At 33.1% G+C, this 18,162-nt stretch overlaps 1 protein-coding gene across 2 annotated transcripts in view; it reads right to left on the reverse strand.

Annotated features, from left to right (window-relative positions):
- The window catches only part of LOC106051243 (IQ and ubiquitin-like domain-containing protein), a 24,361-nt gene extending 6,440 nt beyond the window's left edge, over positions 1-17,921 (reverse strand). The window contains exons 1-10 of one of the 2 annotated variants that reach the window (XM_056025268.1): positions 17,836-17,921; positions 5,437-6,158; positions 5,029-5,056; positions 3,120-3,161; positions 2,635-2,769; positions 2,343-2,510; positions 1,308-1,504; positions 986-1,120; positions 433-643; positions 133-308 (exon numbers count right to left, since the gene is read on the reverse strand). In XM_056025268.1, coding sequence (XP_055881243.1) covers positions 133-308; positions 433-643; positions 986-1,120; positions 1,308-1,504; positions 2,343-2,510; positions 2,635-2,769; positions 3,120-3,161; positions 5,029-5,056; positions 5,437-6,129 — 1,785 coding nt within the window. In that variant the 5' untranslated portion in view covers positions 6,130-6,158; positions 17,836-17,921. The other variant, XM_056025269.1, reaches the window with a different exon arrangement.
- Between the last annotated feature and the right edge of the window lie 241 nt (positions 17,922-18,162).

Raw genomic sequence — 18,162 nt, forward strand, 5'->3', positions numbered from 1 at the left:
TTTTAACTAGTTTAATTACAAAATGTCATTAACAGAAACAGTAAAAGTTTAATTGTGGCCAATTCAGGCAAAATAAAATTAAGATTATTATTATCGCAATTCAAATAGTGTTTAAATAGTGCTCCCTTTTACCTTTTCCAGGAAAGCCATAATTTGCTTTTCTCTGTTTTCTTGGTTAGCTTCATTCTTGTGACGTTCAATAGCTGATAAGAGTTCTGTTTCTTGATCCAAAAGCATGCACAAAGCAGCCTTCCGCTCAGCTCCAGTAAGATCAGAATTTATTCGCTCAATTTCTTCCAAACGCCATTCTGTAATTTAAAAAAAGAAAGTCCATAAAATATTTTTTTAAATATAAAAAGGCAACATGAGCCATAAAGATAATAATCAAAAGAAAAACTTTAATTAGTGTCTAACAAATAAAAGAATATTTACTCTCTAGACAATGCAGAAGCAAATCAAAGTCGGATTTAGAATGTGGATTTATCCTCCTGGTATACTCTTTTTTTATTCGCTCTTCCTTTTCTTTCTTTTTGCGAAGCTCTTCTCTCCTTTCCCAAGCCAGACGTTTCTCTTTATCTTCCTTAAGCTTCTTAACATAGCGCTTCGCCAGCCAGCTTCGAAAATTCTTTTGCAAAATAATAACCTGATGGATGATGAAAAGCAGGGACAAATTTGATAGAATTGTTAAAATAAAAAAATTAAAAAATAATATTTAAATTTAATTGTTGTACAAAAAACAACTAAAAAATCAAACATTTACATATTATTTGTGTGTGTGTATTTTTGTTTAATTTGTGCTTAATCTTACCCCCCACAAAAAATTGTTTGTATCCTTAAAAAGTTGATCTCTTCAATCAATTTTAAAATAAAATATCTTACTTGGTTGCTTTCTGATAAAGATTTGTAACATGTGATTGCACAATTCATGAATGAATTCTAAACAGTACTATAATATTTGATTGATTAAATTCTAAAAACGACTTACTTTTGTGAGAAACGTTTCATGATGCTCATCAGCAGTGACATAATGTTTTGGTGAGAGCAGTTTATCTTCCATGTTTGAGATGTAGCATCCAATGCCAGTCATCTGTGTGCTTGTCGTATTGAATGTTTGTTGAAGCTACATAATCAATGGTTAAAATATTGAATAGGTTTAGTTAGTTAGTATTTCAGTATAACAAAGAAAAAACTGCAAGAAAAATGTGTTGGAGCTAAGGGAAAAAACTTGTTTTTTTTAAGATTTTAGATTAAAAACCTTAAAAAATAATCTTACAAAAATTATTAATTATTTTTTGTATTGTTCTTACATTGTTTTTCTGTTCACACGTCTGGGTATCTCTGCAAAACCTCTCTGATGTCGCTAAAGGTCTTTGCTTCTGCATTGTTTGAGCAGCTGCATTATGATACTCTACACCAGTGTTTTTGTTTCTAAAGCCACCTAGGAATGGCTTTTTATTTCTGGATCTCTCTATTTCAACCACAACATCTTTCGCTTCACAGTCTTCTGCTCATTAATTTAATGAAAATTTAATTAAAAAAAAACAAAAACAAAAAAAAACAACAACAACAACAACAGTTAAGTGCATTGAAAAATAGTGTTGCAATTTGTGCTACCTACAGTTGAATATTGTTAATTTAACCACTCCTGGACATGATTCTTTGGTCCTATTAACCAGATGGGGTCTGATTAACCAGATTCAATTGTATAGTACAATATGATTTGTTTATTAAGGATTTGGTCTGAATAAGTGGCTGATCCAATTAACTGGTAATCCAATAAACCAAATTCAAGTGCAATTATCAAATATTTAGAATTGTGTGGAAGAGATCAGTAGATCAAGAAGTAGAGATGGCAGGATGGAGATGGACCCAACTTAGGGGAATAGCCCAGAACAGAATTTGATGGTGAAGTACTGTTGTGGCCCTATCATAGCGTGACATCATTATGCTCTATCATGTGTTTCTGTCTCCCAGGTGACAGGGTCAATGCTGAAGGCTTTAGAGAAGCTTTGAGGGTGTTCCTGAAGTGGTTTGTTTGTCCACCTTGTGAGTGCTTCCTGGCTATACATGAGTCATTTAGGGATGTGGGGGTCTTCTATTCTGCAGATGTGGCCTGCCCATCATAGCTAGGACTGCATCAGAATTGTGTGGATGTTATTGTTATCATAGCTATTTCAGGACAAAACCTAGTTTCTGTCTCAATGTCTGTACAATGAAACAATGTACCGAATTTCTTTAATGCAGCAGCAACATCTAAGGAAATGAACAAGAACCCTTCAAACTCACTTTGGAATACAGGTCTAATATGGTCCATGGTTAGGCTTTAACAATAATCAAATTACCTGTTGTCACCCTAACAGTAATGACATCAGGCATATGGTACTCTTGGCGTGGTCGGTATTGCTTCAATGGTGTATTTACAGGATCAGCAGACAGGATCTCAAGTTGTATAGTTCCATTGGGGCCCACTCCAAGATCTGCTAGAGTTGTTGTATCTGGCATGGTTTTGCCTAGAGAATAAAATGTGAGTCATATTAGGAAGCTTACTATTTCTATATGGTTCCTTATTCCCAACAGCACTAAACATTAAATCACAAGCATGCATGATTTAGTTTAAATGCAAAAAATACTAACCATCAAACAAAAGCATTATCAAATTGCTTGGCATTTTGAGCTCCAAAGAAAAATGTGTTTTAAGGTCCTGCAACGTTTGGCTCAGTAAACAAGCTAATGTGACTACTTGACCACTTGGCATCATTACAAATTTTGCTGTTTGAAAAAATAAAGAGAATATTTATTTGTCAAGATCTTAGAGAGAAAGTGGAGATGGATTGGTTACACCCTTAGAAAAGATACCAACAACAGAGATAGACAGGCCTTAGAGTGGAACCCCCAGGACACAAGCCATATAGGAAGACTAAAAAGAAATGGTAATGCAGTATACTAGATGAAGCTGAGAGGACAGGAAAGAGCTGGGAAGCCATTAAAAAACTAACAAGAGACCATGGAGAGTGGGATGTTTTTACTGAGGCCCTATGTTCCATGAGGAATGCAAAGGAAAGATGATGATGATTTGTCAAGTAATAAAAGAAAGAAGCAAATAATTATAAATAGAATACCTGTAGCTGTTGCTTCAGAATTTGAGCCTTTTTTTATGTACTCTGTAATAATAAAACATATGTTGATGTAATATAAAAGCTTTGATCAAAGAGTAAACATTTAAAAAAACAATCATAATTGATGGTATAGGTAAACAAGCTTAGAAGAGTTAAATTCTATTAAGTAAATAAATGGTCTGGTCTTCTTCTTATCTTATATAATACAGACGTTACTTCAAAAAAGAAGATGATTACGTCCTATGCATCATGCATTTAGTCATGCATACTAACCAATGACTTAAATTCTGCCAAGTCACTGGTTTTCCTGGCTAGCTCAGGCAACCCATTCCATGCTCTAATAGCACTAGGGAAGAAGGAGTATTTGTACAAATTTGTCCTAGCATATGGGACGAGGAATGTGCCTTTATCTTTGTGTCTTTCAGAGTATTTTATTAAACTTTGTTTTTGTATTTGAAGATTATGGTTCAGTGTTTTATGTATGATTGCTACTTTACTTTTGAGCCTTCTGTCCTGAAGGCTTTCTAAATTTAGCGATTTTACTAAAGGTGTTACTCTAGTCAAATGTGAATATTCGTTTGTTATGAATCTCACTGCTCTATTTTGTGTCTGTTCCAGTTTCTTAATGTTTTCTTGAGTTGAGGGGTCCCAAACGGAGGATGCATATTCTATTATTTGCCTAACCAAGGTTAAATAACATTTTAGTTTTATGTTCTTATTTGATTTATAGAAATTTCTTTTAATAAATCCTAATGCTTTGTTTGATTTTTTTGTAGTTTCATCAATATGTGGTATCTCAAATAGGTTTCATAACAGCAAACAAAATGAAAACTAATTCAAGAGAATGATATGTTGAGGGATAGGATGTCTCAATGAATATGTGTTTGTTTCAATCAAATATGATGCAGATTCCCAAAAGAAAATGCACAGAGTTGCACTTAAATTAGAGTTTGAGGTAAAATCAAATCAGGCACAACATCTACTTTAAATAAAGTTCATTCAATTGCAATCTACAGGGTATAGAGGTCATTCGTTTCTATGGCCAATAGTTAACGAGCAGGGTGTCATAATACATAATAAAACTGCCTTTACTTTCTCCAACTAGTGTCAGGTGCCATTATAGTTGGGTGCTGAAATTAAACATTCCTGTTTTCACTGAGATTCAAACCTGGGATTTCTCAGTTTGGAAGCTAAGCTTTACCACTCAACCACCACATCTCCATTCAATTTAAAGAACAGAGTAATATTCTATGAGCAATATGCTTAACTTAAGTCCTAAATCGAGCAATATGCTTAACATAAGTCCTAGATCCTTCTCTACCTTTTATATACAAAGTTCTAAATATTCTATGAGCAATATGCTTAAGTCCTAAATCCTTCTCTACCATTTATATACAAAGTTCTAAATATTCTATGAGCAATATGCTTAACTTAAGTTTTAAATCCTTCTCTACCTTTTAAATACAAAGTCCCAAAAATTCTGAAAATAATAGCAGTGTGCCTGGAGTTGTAGCTCATTCAAGACCCAGCTATTTATTAGTTTTTCAACTATAATGACTTAGAAGTACTTTTACGACTGGAAGTCTTGTACAGTAAGTCAATCTAATTTGAGTTTTTGTCTCCATTGCCATGAGAAACAAGGACTGTAACCTTTTTATATTAGTGGGTATTGCAGGTATACTACAAAACTTAAGGATTAATAACGTTTCGGTAAACTAATTATATGTTTAAGTGTTTTCAAGCAAATTTATATTAATTTTTTATGCTTTCATACATGTGATTTTCGTTAAATATTATGTAACATAACATTAGAGTTTGTTTAGATGTTAAATGCGTTATTTTATTTAATAGAGCTAAATAAGATTAAATATGAAAGGTTCTTAATAAATAAAAAAAAAATTATTATAATTACCTTGTACTGTGTCCTCCACAGTTGAGCCCTAACAAATAAAAATATTTTAAAGTTCTATTATGGTAATAAGATCAGTTATTAAATACAAGACTGCAACAAAGAAAAACTGTTGAACTTAATCTATGTATAGCCACTAAATATATTACTTTATATCTTTTAGATTGTAAAATGTTTGTATTATTTTGTTTATTTTACATCTTTTGGATATTCCCTCAGAGTTGTAGATAATCTACATCCTAGCCCAAACCTCCTGCAGACAATGGGATATGAGATATCTTATAGCTTTACATTCAATTGAAAGAACAGAGTAATATTCTATTAGCAATTTGCATAACTAAGTATATCTTAGTATATATGTCTTTATTTAAATTGAACAATGTGTACATATTAAAGATTCATTAAACTTACCCGTGAGTCATTCCTGTTGAAGTTCACATCAGTACTTTCCACTATTTCTGCATAATTCTCTGCATTCAAATGACTATTTTCTTTGATTGTATCATCCATATATTGAATATTTTGATCTTCTTTAGGTTCAGCATGATGTTCAGTTTGTGTGTTGACCTCTTCTTTGCTAGCTTCATCTTCTGGCTTGATAGCATTTAATTCACTGTCTTCTACCAAATCTTCATTATCTGGCTGCTCTTCTGTTATGGGATCCTGTGCTTCTTTCTCTAGCTCTGTCTCAGAAAGCTGCACATCCTTATCATCCAAAGCTATATCTTCTTTATCAGTCAATGAAACATCTTTAAGTTGTTCTTCACTATCTTCCATTAACTCATTACTTTCTTCTTTAGGATTATCATCTTCTTTCAATTCATTATTATCTTCCTCAGGGTTATTGTCTTCCTTACTATCTTCATTTGGGATATCATTATCCTCTAAGTCATTATTAACTTCCCTTATCTCTGGATCACCTTCCTCTAAATTAGAAATCATCTCATTGTTACCATCTTGCAATTCCTCATTTGGTAGGTTATCTCTCACTATCAACTCTTCAGATGTCTCTTCATTATCATGTTCTCCTACATTGAAAGCACTCAAATCTGTTTCTAGCACACTCACATCTTGTGAAAAAGATTCAGATTCTTTGTCCTCCATTCCACAGTCAGTGAAATAGTGATCCGCTGCTGAAAACACAAATTAATTATACATTTTAATAGAATGTATGGTATTAACACAAAGTACTTTTTATAATACAATTTATAATATCATGATCAAAATTCATAGTCAATAAGTTGCTGCTAAAAAAAAAAAATCCACATCTCTTGTGATAACATTGCTAACATGAGGAAAAGTTTTATTTTTTTTAAAGCAGTTGATATCAATATAACAGTTTTAGCTCTTATCTTCTTCTTATCTTATATAATACAGACGTTAATTCAAAAAAGAAGATGATTATGTCCTAGGCATCATGCATTTAGTCATGCATATTAACCAATGACCTAAATTCTGCTAAGTCACTGGTTTTCCTGGCTAGCTCAGGCAACCCATTCCATGCTCTAATAGCACTAGGGAAGAAGGAGCATTTGTACAAATTTATTCTAGCATATGGAATGAGGAATGGGGACTTTATCTTTGTGTCTTTCTGAGTATTCTATTCTATTTTATTGTATTTGAAGATTATGGTTTAGTGTTTTATGTATAATTGCTACTTTACTTTTGAGTCTTCTATCCTGAAGGCTTTCTAAATTTAGTGAATTTACTAAAGGTGTTACTCTAGTCAAATGTGAATATTCGTTTGTTATGAATCTCACTGCTCTATTTTGAGTCTGTTCCATTATCTTAATGTTTTCTTGAGTTGAGGGGTCCCAAACGGAGGATGCATATTCCATTATTGGACTAACCAAGGTTAAATAACATTATAATTTTATGTCCTTATTTGATTTATAGAAATTTCTTTTAATAAACCCTCATGCTCTGTTTGATTTTTTTGATAGTTTCCTCAATATGGAGATTCTATGACAGTTTTTCATTTATTATAACACCTAAGTATTTTGAATTTTTAGTCTGTGTTACTGGTTTACCATGAATAAGATAAGTGGAATTAATTTGATTTAGTTTTTTTGTTACTCTTAATAACTGACATTTTTCTCGGTGGAAAGACGTGCTTCATTTTGATTCCCATTTCTGCAATTCATCTAATTATCTTTGTAAAATTTCTGTATCTTGTGTTGTTTTTATAGTTCTATATATTATGCAATCGTCTGCCAATAATCTGACTTTTGTTCCTGAACTAATGCAATTTGGTAAATCATTTATGTAAATTAAAAATAGTAGTGGACATAAGACTGTTCCTTGAGGTACACCTAAGTTTACTGTTATAGGCGTTGATTTAAAGTTATTTATTATTACAGTTTGTTCTCTCCCTATCAGAAAATCCTTAATCCACTGATGCAATGGACCATCAATGCCAAAATATTTTAATTTGTTAAGCAAACTATGGTGGAAAATTTTGTTGAAGGCCTTGGAAAAATCTAATAAGATAGCATCTATTTGCTAACTATTATCTAAACCTTTTGAAAAATCATCAATTAGTTTGATAGATTATGATTTGACTTCTTTGATATAAAATCTTTTTTTGTAAATCATCCCTTTATTATCAATAGATCTAGAATTCTAGATCCTTCATAATCATTCTATATTATTATTAATGTGAGTAGGCTCCAATAAACTACTACTAGTATTTTGGAATCAATTTACTATTTCCTTTCTATTTATTATCTACTTGATCTATCTTTAGTTCATTTTTTACACTAGATTATATCTAGATCTAGACCTAGTATAAGATAGACTATTGTCTGGTAGATATTTATAATTAGTATTAGATAATTAGTCAATTTACTTAATTTAGATCTTTTGAATTCTACAAGTACATTCTACTAAATTCTAGATCAACAAATAATGACATGGTCACATCCCTATAAACATGCCCATTACGGCCCAGTATCAGTTTTAATTAGGGTTATCCCCCTTTGCCCTAATTGCAGCCCTAAATAGCCCAAATCGCGCCCTAATGGGCGCGCATACCGTTTGCACATTGGCGTCATTAGGTTCCCATAAGGGACCAATACGGGCTACCCTAATCGTGCCAATATGGGGCCAGAATGGGTAAACCCACTTCCGGATTCATTGGGGATTTCCAGAATCGCGCCCTAATCAAGCCCATACTAGCCCCAATGGTTTAGTAACTGAGATTTTCATTGGGGTTTAATTAGGGATAACCCTTACTGTGCCAATATCGGTCCGATGCTGGCCTGAATGGTTTAGTAACTGAAATATTTATTAGGGTTCAATTAGGGATAACCCTTATTGTGCCATTATCGGTCCAATGCTGGCCCTAATGGTTTAGTAATTGAAATATTAATTAGGGTTCAATTAGGGATAACCCTTATTGTGCCAATATCGGTCCGATGCTGGCCATAATGGTTTAGTAATTGAAATATTAATTAGGGTTCAATTAGGGATAACCCTTATTGTGCCATTATCGGTCCGATGCTGGCCCTAATGGTTTAGTAACTGAAATATTTATTAGGGCTCAATTAGGTATTATCATGCAAATACTGTCTCCGATGGTTCAGTCATTAAATTTTATTATGGCTTAATTAGGAATAATCTTTAATGTTTTTCAATACTGTAGTTTAAAACAAATTCATTAGTGATTTTTTGTTTATAATGCCCTTTTTGTTCAAATGCCGCTCAATGGTTTAGTATGAGATTTTTAACCTTTTACATAGGTCTACTTTCACACTGATGATTTAGATCTAGCAATAGAATTATTTGGAAATTATAATAATTGAATCAGTGCATGATTTCTATATACATCTAGCTATAATGTCAACATATTTATAAAGTAATGGACAAGTTAAATTACATTTTTGGGTTTGAACACTATCAAACAATACAATTTTTGGTAACGTACTATATAAGACTTGCATGCTCTGATCATTTATTCTTAAATCAAACTTACACAATTAACTTTTTTTTATTTTTTATTCATGGAATAATTAACCAACACAAAAGACAAATATAACAGCACAAACAAGATATCAAGACAGCATTTTCATTCAATTCTTAGCATTCTTTACAAGCTGACTTCAAGGCTGGTGGCAATAATTCATATTTTGACTTCCATGCAGCAGCTGGAACAAACAAACAAACAAATAAATATTATAGTCATGTAATAAAACTACCTTCAAGCTGTATTAATAATAAAAAGAATCTAACAATTAAACATCAGAAGACCTTACATTTATCTATTACATTTATCTATGTGGACATACTATTTAACGGTTATATTTCCAGCCCTTGATGATAAACGGTGCTCAAAAATTAATTCTAAAGCCTATTAAGCAACACAAAAATTAATGGTATTTCAAAATTTGGAGTTCAATCTTCTCCTTATATTAAATGTTATGAATTGGTGTCAGCAAATGTGGCACTGGTATTTGACTATGCTAAAAGTGCAATGGCAGACTAGATCGAGCTAGGCTTCAATTCATTCAATATTATATTTTGTCCAATTTATTTATATTAACTTTATCACAGGCTCTTACTAATACAACTATATTCTGTTTGTAATTAGAGTTCTATGGTAATTTTAAAAATAAGTTGGCTGAAAAGTTATTCTAGAATTAAAATAAACAATTATCACAGTGAAACTTTAAAAAAACATTAAAAAAAAAACCACAACCAGCATATTTCAAAATTAGGATAGCATTTCTTTATTTACATTTAATAAATTCCATCCCATTAACAATTTACTTTCAGATTGCTGATCAGTAATCTAAAAGCAAAATTTAATTCTTACCTTCTTGAGCAGGCTTGCTTATGAAAAGATGATGAACAGCATCTGTACTGCATGCATAGGTTATTATTAACCTAAAAGATTAATGTCAACTTCCCCTAAAGAAAATGTGGCGATCTGTTAAAAAAAAATAAAAAAATAAATAAATAAAAACATAAAAAATGTTTAAAGAATGCAAAAAAAAATAATATTACAATAGAGGCAAAACACAAAATGTTTAAGGTAAGGTATACAAGAAGGATTGTTGCTATATAATGACATTAGGTCAAAAACAATTCTATGTAGGCCCTATTTTCATTGTATAAATGTTCATTATAATTTTTTATGCAAATTAATAATGAACTTAAATCTCAGTGAAATTACAAAAAGCTGAAGATATTGCTCTCGAACATTGTTTCACAAGATTAACATTTATTTTACATTTTCTTTATTTAATCGATTTGATCTCATTAAAATTTTCATTTGGTTTAGGGGGATGTGGGGTGTCACTGATCAGTAATCTTAAAGAAAAATTTATTCTTCGTACCTTTTAGAGCAGGCTTCCTCATGAAAAGATATTGAACAGCATCTGTAGTGCATACATAGACAATTCTTATTGTCAGCTGCCCTTAAAGAAAACTGGCATTCTAAAAAAAAAAAATAAAAATAAAATTACAATAAAGACAAATCCTGAAATGTTTATGGTATGGTTATAAGAAAAACTGTTGCTATAGCCTAATGATGAGACTCTGTATTTTTTCTTTAACAGTATCCACACAATGAAATTTTTAAAAGCCTAAGCCTTAGCTAAGCCTATAGAATGAATCCTAGATCAAATTGTAGAAAAATGTATAATATAATAATTAGTAGATAATTAGTAGAGGAGGAATCCTCACCCTCATTAAAAATGATATCCCTATCACAGACATAATTATGCCCAACTCCTCAGAATCAGAAATAATGGGAACTAAGCTAATTCTCCCAGATGGAAATATTAATCTATTTAACTGCTACTTCCCACCAGACAAAGAAATAGAGATTGACCACATTCAAATACCTGACCAAGAAGACTGTCTAATCTTAGGAGATATGAATAGTCACTCTCAGAGCTGGGGATACCCAGACCTAAATGCCAGGGGAGAAGAAATTGAAGAATGGCAAGCAGAGAACAGACTTATCTTGCTAAATAAACCTGAGGACAAACCAACCTTTTTTTCAAGAGCCTGGCTAACATCAACCACTCCAGATCTAGCCTTTGCAACAGACAACTTATCCAAAAAGTGCACTAGAGAAGTTGCAGACCAGCTAGCCACCAGCGACCACAGACCCATATTGATCAGTATCGATACCTCCTTCAAAATATCAGAAAACTCCACCATCCCCAGATGGAACTACAAAAAAGCCAACTGGCACCTATTCTCAAAGCTCACAGACCTATATACAACTTCAATAAACTGCAAATCAAATCAGGTTAATAAGTCATTCTCAGCTTTCTCCAAAGCAATACTCCTAGCAGCTAAGGAATCAATTCCTAGAGGAGCAAGAAAAGATTATATCCCCAACTGGTCTGATCACCTTCAACAACTCCACAATGCCACTATTGAAGCCAGAAACACAGTAGAAAATAACCCTTGTATAGAAAATAACATAAATCTAAAAGCAGCTAACGCAGTTTTCAGGAAAAATTACCTTTCCGCCATGAGGAAAAGTTGGCATGAAAAAACAGAACAACTAAACGTAGATAGAGATGGCCACAAACTCTGGCGTATAGCCAAATGTCTCAACCAGGAAGAAAACAGAACAACTCCTATAGTAATAGAAAAGGACAACAAACCCCTGAAAGGCCAAGAAGCAGCAAATGAATTCATTAAGTTTTTCCAAAGCGTAGGACAAATACAAATTAATGAAAGTAGAAATAAAGATGTAAACTCAGAAATCCAGGATAAATTTAAAGAAAACAATCCAGCTTACTCCTTGGGAATGACCACTAATCTTAAAATGAAGGAACTAGATGAATCCCTAAAAGCCCTCAAACCAAAACAAGCCCCGGGCCCAGACAAAATATCAAATGACATGCTTCTTCACTTGGGTCCTCAAGCCAAAAGAAAACTGCTACAATTATTCAATGCTAGCTGGAAATCTGGCAGAATTCCAAACATCTGGAAAAAAGCCATTATGATCCCTATACTAAAGCACGGCAAGCCAAGAAATAAACTGGATAGCTACCGTCCCATCAGCCTCACTAGCTGTACCTGCAAACTGATGGAAAGAGTGATAAACAGAAGGCTGACATGGATCCTTGAGTCAAATAACCTACTCACTGAAGCCCAGGCTGGCTTTAGAAAAGGCAGATCAACAGAAGATCAAATTGCCTTCATCACACAAGAAATAGAAGACGGCTTTCAAGAAAAGAAACCAACAACAATTGTGTGGGTTGACTTAGAAAAAGCATTTGACAAAGTCTGGGAACAAGGTCTCTTGCTCAAGCTAATCCAGCATCACATATCCCACAGAATGTACAACTGGATAAAGGAATACCTAAATAATAGAAAAGCCTTAGTTTGCATGCAAGGACAAAGAAGCCACACAGTGGGTATAAAAAATGGTGTCCCTCAAGGAGGAGTCCTATCCCCAACACTTTTCCTAATATTCATAAACGATCTAAATCAAAACCTACCCAAAAAAGTTAAGAGCAGCATGTATGCAGATGACCTTGCCTTAATTAGCACAGAAGAATATGTAGGAACATCGAAATTTCGATTACAAGATGCTCTTGATAAACTCAATAATTGGTCCAAAGACTGGGGCATGTCCATTAACACAAAAAAGACAACATATACCATATTCTCACTGTCAACAAAACAACAAACAATAAAATTAACATTAGATAAGGAAGCTTTAGAAAAAAATGACAGCCCTACTTATCTTGGAGTCACCTATGACCCGAGACTAACCTGGAAAAACCAAATAGATAAAACACAGAGTAAAGGCATCCAGAGACTATCCCTCTTGAAAAAATTAGCTGGCACAGATTGGGGAGCAAATCACAACATCCTGAAAAAGACCTATACCAGTTATGTAAGACCTGTACTAGAATATGGTGCCACAGCATGGGGCTCAGCAGCCCAAACCAACCTTAGAAAAATAGACAAGGTTCAAAATATTGGTCTAAGGATAATGACAGGAGCAATCAAAACAACACCCATAAGAGCTATGGAGGAAACCGCTGCCCTGATCTCTCTGGATGAAAGAAGAGAAATAAAAATCCTTTCCCAATTCACAAAATTGGAAACCTTGGAGAGGCACCCACTCAGAACAAAAATCCACAAAACTGGCACAAAAAACCGTCTCAAAAGGACCAATTTCATACAGGAATCTCTAAACCTAAAAAAGAAACACCAACTTGAAAAAATTACTCTGGAATCCTCGATACACTATAATGAATCTCCACCCTGGGACGAAAGCCCTCTTCCTACTATAAGGGACCATATTGAAAACATAAAAAGAAAATCTGATTACAGACCAACAGAGCTCAAGGAAATAGTGAACTGTTTTCTACATACCAATTACCCTAGCAATCAGTGGATCAGAGTTTACACGGATGGCTCATCCCATAAAGCCACCACAAATGGAGGAGCTGGAATACTTATCGAATGGCCAGATGGAGGAAAACTAGAAAAATCCTTTGCAACTGGAGAGCTCTCTGACAGTCACAGAGCAGAAAGGGAAGCACTAGCACTAGCTGCTACCATGCTAGCAAATCATCCAAGTTCCCCTCACAGTCAGATTGTCTTTCTAACAGACGCAAAAACAACCCTCCAAAGCCTGCAAAACTCTGATTCCCCTTATATTAAAAACCTCAGAACAGCACTCACAAAGCTCAACCACAACAGCAAAAAAACTGTCATTCAATGGATACCAGCTCACATCCAACTAGCAGGAAATGAGAAGGCTGACACACTCGCCAAGAGTGGGAGAACAAACTTACAAGTTAACTCTGCTCTCTATCCAGAAGAAATGAAGAAATTAATTGTAGATAAAATAAATGAGAAATGGACGAGCTCCCATCCAAATCACAAGAAAGATGATGCTTACTATAAGCTATCCCGACAAGACCAACGTCTAATCTTTCGACTCAGGACCGGACACAACAGAATGCGACAACACATGTTCCGGAAGCTCAAAATTGGAACCAGTGAAATCTGCCCATGTGGAGTATCACCAGAAAATGCCGACCACGTCCTCCAAAACTGCTCTCTCTACCAAGAGGCCCGTATAAGACATTGGCCCCAAATCACCCCAATAGAAAGAAAACTATATGGAGAGCTCCCTGATTTGGAAACCACTGCGCAGTTCATCTCATGTATTGGTCTAGTCATATGAACACTCCAACATAACAATGAGAACGATGAAGAAGAAGAAGAAGTAGATATTCTAGCTAGATCTAAATATAATCTAGATCTATGTCTAGTTTATAGATCTAGAATTTCTAGATCTGTATAGATCTATTTAATTCTATTACATAGAGCCTAGAGTCTTTAAAATTTACAAAAAATAAAATCTAACATATATTGGTGAATAAAGATGTAACGCTACCTGGACCTGGTTATGTGGTATGCACGATGGACTGTTTGGTCGCCTCGTTGGTCTCTGCATGGTCGTCTGGTTCATACCCTGCAACTGCCATCACTTCCCTAAGCTCCTTTGAGGTTTAGACTACCAAGTAGATATCTTCAACTCTGAAGGAACATTTAAAAAAAAAACAAAAAACAATGTCAATATAGGGCTATAGTCTAAAGCAGCTATAGGGTTAGCCGTTAGTGGCGTTAGTCTATTATATATAGGCCCCTAATATAGATATACTATATATATACATATTTTTCTAGACATATCTCAATATCTGATTTTAAAACCAATATAAACGTTTGATTTTATTTATTTGTATAAATTTAAACATTCTAAACTCTAGACTAGATTTTCAAGATCTGGAGTGTAGGCCTAATATTGTACATTAGTCTCTACAAAGTAAATATCTATATTATAAGATTATAAGTCTATACTATAGGTCTATGACTATAACTAGTTACTAGATCTAGAATTATTTAATCTAAATGACCTATCGCCTATACTATGAAAAAATTAAAGATTAGTCTGTATTAACAATATATTAATTAAATATTATTCTATATCTACTAAATTTTCTAATAACAACTAGATTTTAGAATCTAGACTATTCTAGACTATCTTTTATTAGATCTAGATCTAAGTTTACTAAGTCTTAGTATATCTTATAAGTCTAGGTCAATTTTTTCTAACCTCAAAATATTTGAATTAGAATAGAACTAAAATCTATATATGAGTATGAGTACTATGAGTATAATAATTATTATATTAATATACCAAAGTGTCCAAAGTCGTAAGTCTAAGTATTAGTTTACAGTTACGTGACTAGATACTTAGGCATATAGACTAGATCTAATATTCTGCCCTAAAAGTTAAAAGGTAGTAGATTTAGATTTAAGATCTAGTAAGTCCTTTTTTAACTAAATCTAATTCTATGCTGCAGATGCATTAGCCATTTCATGGTAGATTCTTAGCTTCTAGAATCTATTCTAAATAGTAAATAGAATAGTGAACTGCAAATAAACACTACATCTATAGAACAAGTAAAGGCATATAAATATCTAGGCATTATCATCAACAACAAGCTTTCATGGGAAGACCACCTTGGAACTCTGACAAAGAAAACAGCCCAGCGACTCTTTTTTCTATACAAACTCAACAGTTTTAAATTAAACAAGAAGATCCTTGAGACATTTTACGGCGCGACAGTACAAAATCTGCTAACATACGGAATAAGTTGTTGGCAAGGCAACGCCTCATCTAAACTGTTGCAACGTCTAGAAAACATCATTAAAAAAGCATCAAAAATTACACTCACAACATTACCACATTTAAAGGAACTTTTTGAACAAACGTGCCTAAGAAAAATCGAAAAAATCTTGGAAGACAACGGCCACCCGCTCCATCAGAACTACGCCAGGTCGTCGCGAAGTGGGCGACTGCTGTCAATCAAAACAAGAACGGAGCGGTACAAAAACTCGTTCGTACCTCACTCGGTCAGACTCTATCACCGCCACTCATTGATCAGGGAACATGAAATGCACCAAGATACCTGTGTGTAGTCGCTGAATGAACTCTTTATGTTGTCTGTTGTATTTATGTGTATTTTTCTGTTGTGTTGTCTTTATATGAGAAACGAGTCCTTGTAATCACAACAAATTTCCGTAAGGATCAATAAAGCAGTCTTAGTCTTAGTCTTAGTCTTCTTAGTCTTAGTCTTAGTCTTAGTCTTAAATCAGTAAATCTAGTCATAACGCATGAATGTTAATCACTTAAGTCTAAGTCGTCTAGATCTAGATTTAATAGGTCTCAAGTCTAGATATAATATATATATTAATAATATTATATCGTACTAGATCTAGTAGCCTATTACTACTATTAGATATTATAATAAAATTAGTCTAGAGAGATCTATAGAATCTCTAGATCTAGATTCTTAGCATTCTAGATTATCTAGATATATCTATAAATCTATTCTAAGTCTAGACCTAATCTACTATCTAGATTAGATCTGTTAGTAGTGTTAGAGTACTTAGAGATTCGTCATCTGATGATGATCTGTACTTGTGATAGGCTTAAGACTTTAACTTATAAGTTACGACCATTCCAATTGAATTTCCATGGCTGCTGCCATGAGTCTGATGAGTTGAAGAACATATGCATTGATATCAAGAAGTACAGCTCATATAATTATTTATAATAGATCTATTATATTAATGAAAGTCTAGATTGACTAGACCTAGACTAGAGTGACTAGAGCTCTATAACTTGTAGTATAACTAATAACTTAACAGATTTAGATCTAGATCTAGCTAGCTCTAATTTGATCCACGTGTGTACGCTCAAGAGTGAAGACTGAATAATCCAGTTTGTGCCGAATATCGCGAGCTTAAAAGAAATAAATGCTTCTTTTTCATTGGTCGAAAAAAATGTTAAAATGTATAAAACATTTTTTAAAAATCTAAATCTAAAAAAAAAAACAACAAAAAAACAAATATGTTCTCCTTTAACTTTAGATTCTATGTGTGATTAAATATTATTAGATATAGATATATTTTTTTAGTGTGCACATTAAAAAATCAGACACACACACACACACACTATTTGATTACGAAAAGTCTGCATTGGGCCCATACGGGTAAAACTTCACTATTCCAGTTAGGGATTTCCCCAATAGAACCCTAATTAATTTTTTTAAAAATCTTAATATTACTTACAAAAAGGATTCAAAGCAACATTTAGCTTTAAGACGATTAATACTACATTTTAAAACATCATAATATTGTTTTTTATGTTATAATAAAGATTTCATCATGTTGGTTCTGGCGTGATTGGGGAAATCCCACACCGGCACGAAAGCGGAAAGACGTTAACGGCCCAATAACTAAAATCCCACACCGATCCGTTAACGTTTTTATAGGGGCGATTGTAAGTAGGTCAATCTACCCAATGAAACCATATTACCCCAGACCGCGACAGAATGGTTTCGATGGGGCTTTGTTTATAGGGATGCCTTATTTATACTTATGTGGGACTTCACTGAAAGTGAAAGCCACTTAATTCATATACTATACTAGATTTAGAATCTATTCAAAATCTATTGTTCATATATCTAGATAATAATAAATAGTAAATAGAAATAGTAAATAGATCTATATTCTATATTTATTCTATTAGATCTATTTAATTATTTTCTATCCTCCAGTTTTTGCTCCTAAAAAAATTAGATTTAGTCTCTAGTCTCTAGGCCTGGATTATTCACTACATAAAAGGCTTGGATCATCTAATACACAAGCATACATTAATTTGCATTTCAGTGCAATCCTCTTTAAATTGTCTACAACAAAAAATATTTATAAGACAACTCACATAGATCTAGTCATAGAACATAGGCCTACCTATTTATCTGTTAAAAGTCGAAGCGCCGCCATGTTGTTGACCAGTTGCTAGGTAAATGGTGGCTATATTATTGGTTAAAAAAAAAAACAATCACGGAAATGATTTTTTAGTATACCAAATTGGCATTTAAACCATAACTACAGATACATTTAAAAACAAATAGTTTTAAAAGTTGAATATTAATATTAGTCTAGATGGAGATGAAGATCTAGTCACAATAAAAAAGATTACGTTTGTCATTTTTTAAAATGATGATTTCAAAGAATTCATATGCATACTTTTTTTTTTTAAATTTGTATTTGTTATTTGACTTAGATCCAGATCTT

This window comes from Biomphalaria glabrata, chromosome 4 (assembly GCF_947242115.1).
Source record: "Biomphalaria glabrata chromosome 4, xgBioGlab47.1, whole genome shotgun sequence".
In the NCBI taxonomy this organism is placed as follows: domain Eukaryota; kingdom Metazoa; phylum Mollusca; class Gastropoda; family Planorbidae; genus Biomphalaria; species Biomphalaria glabrata.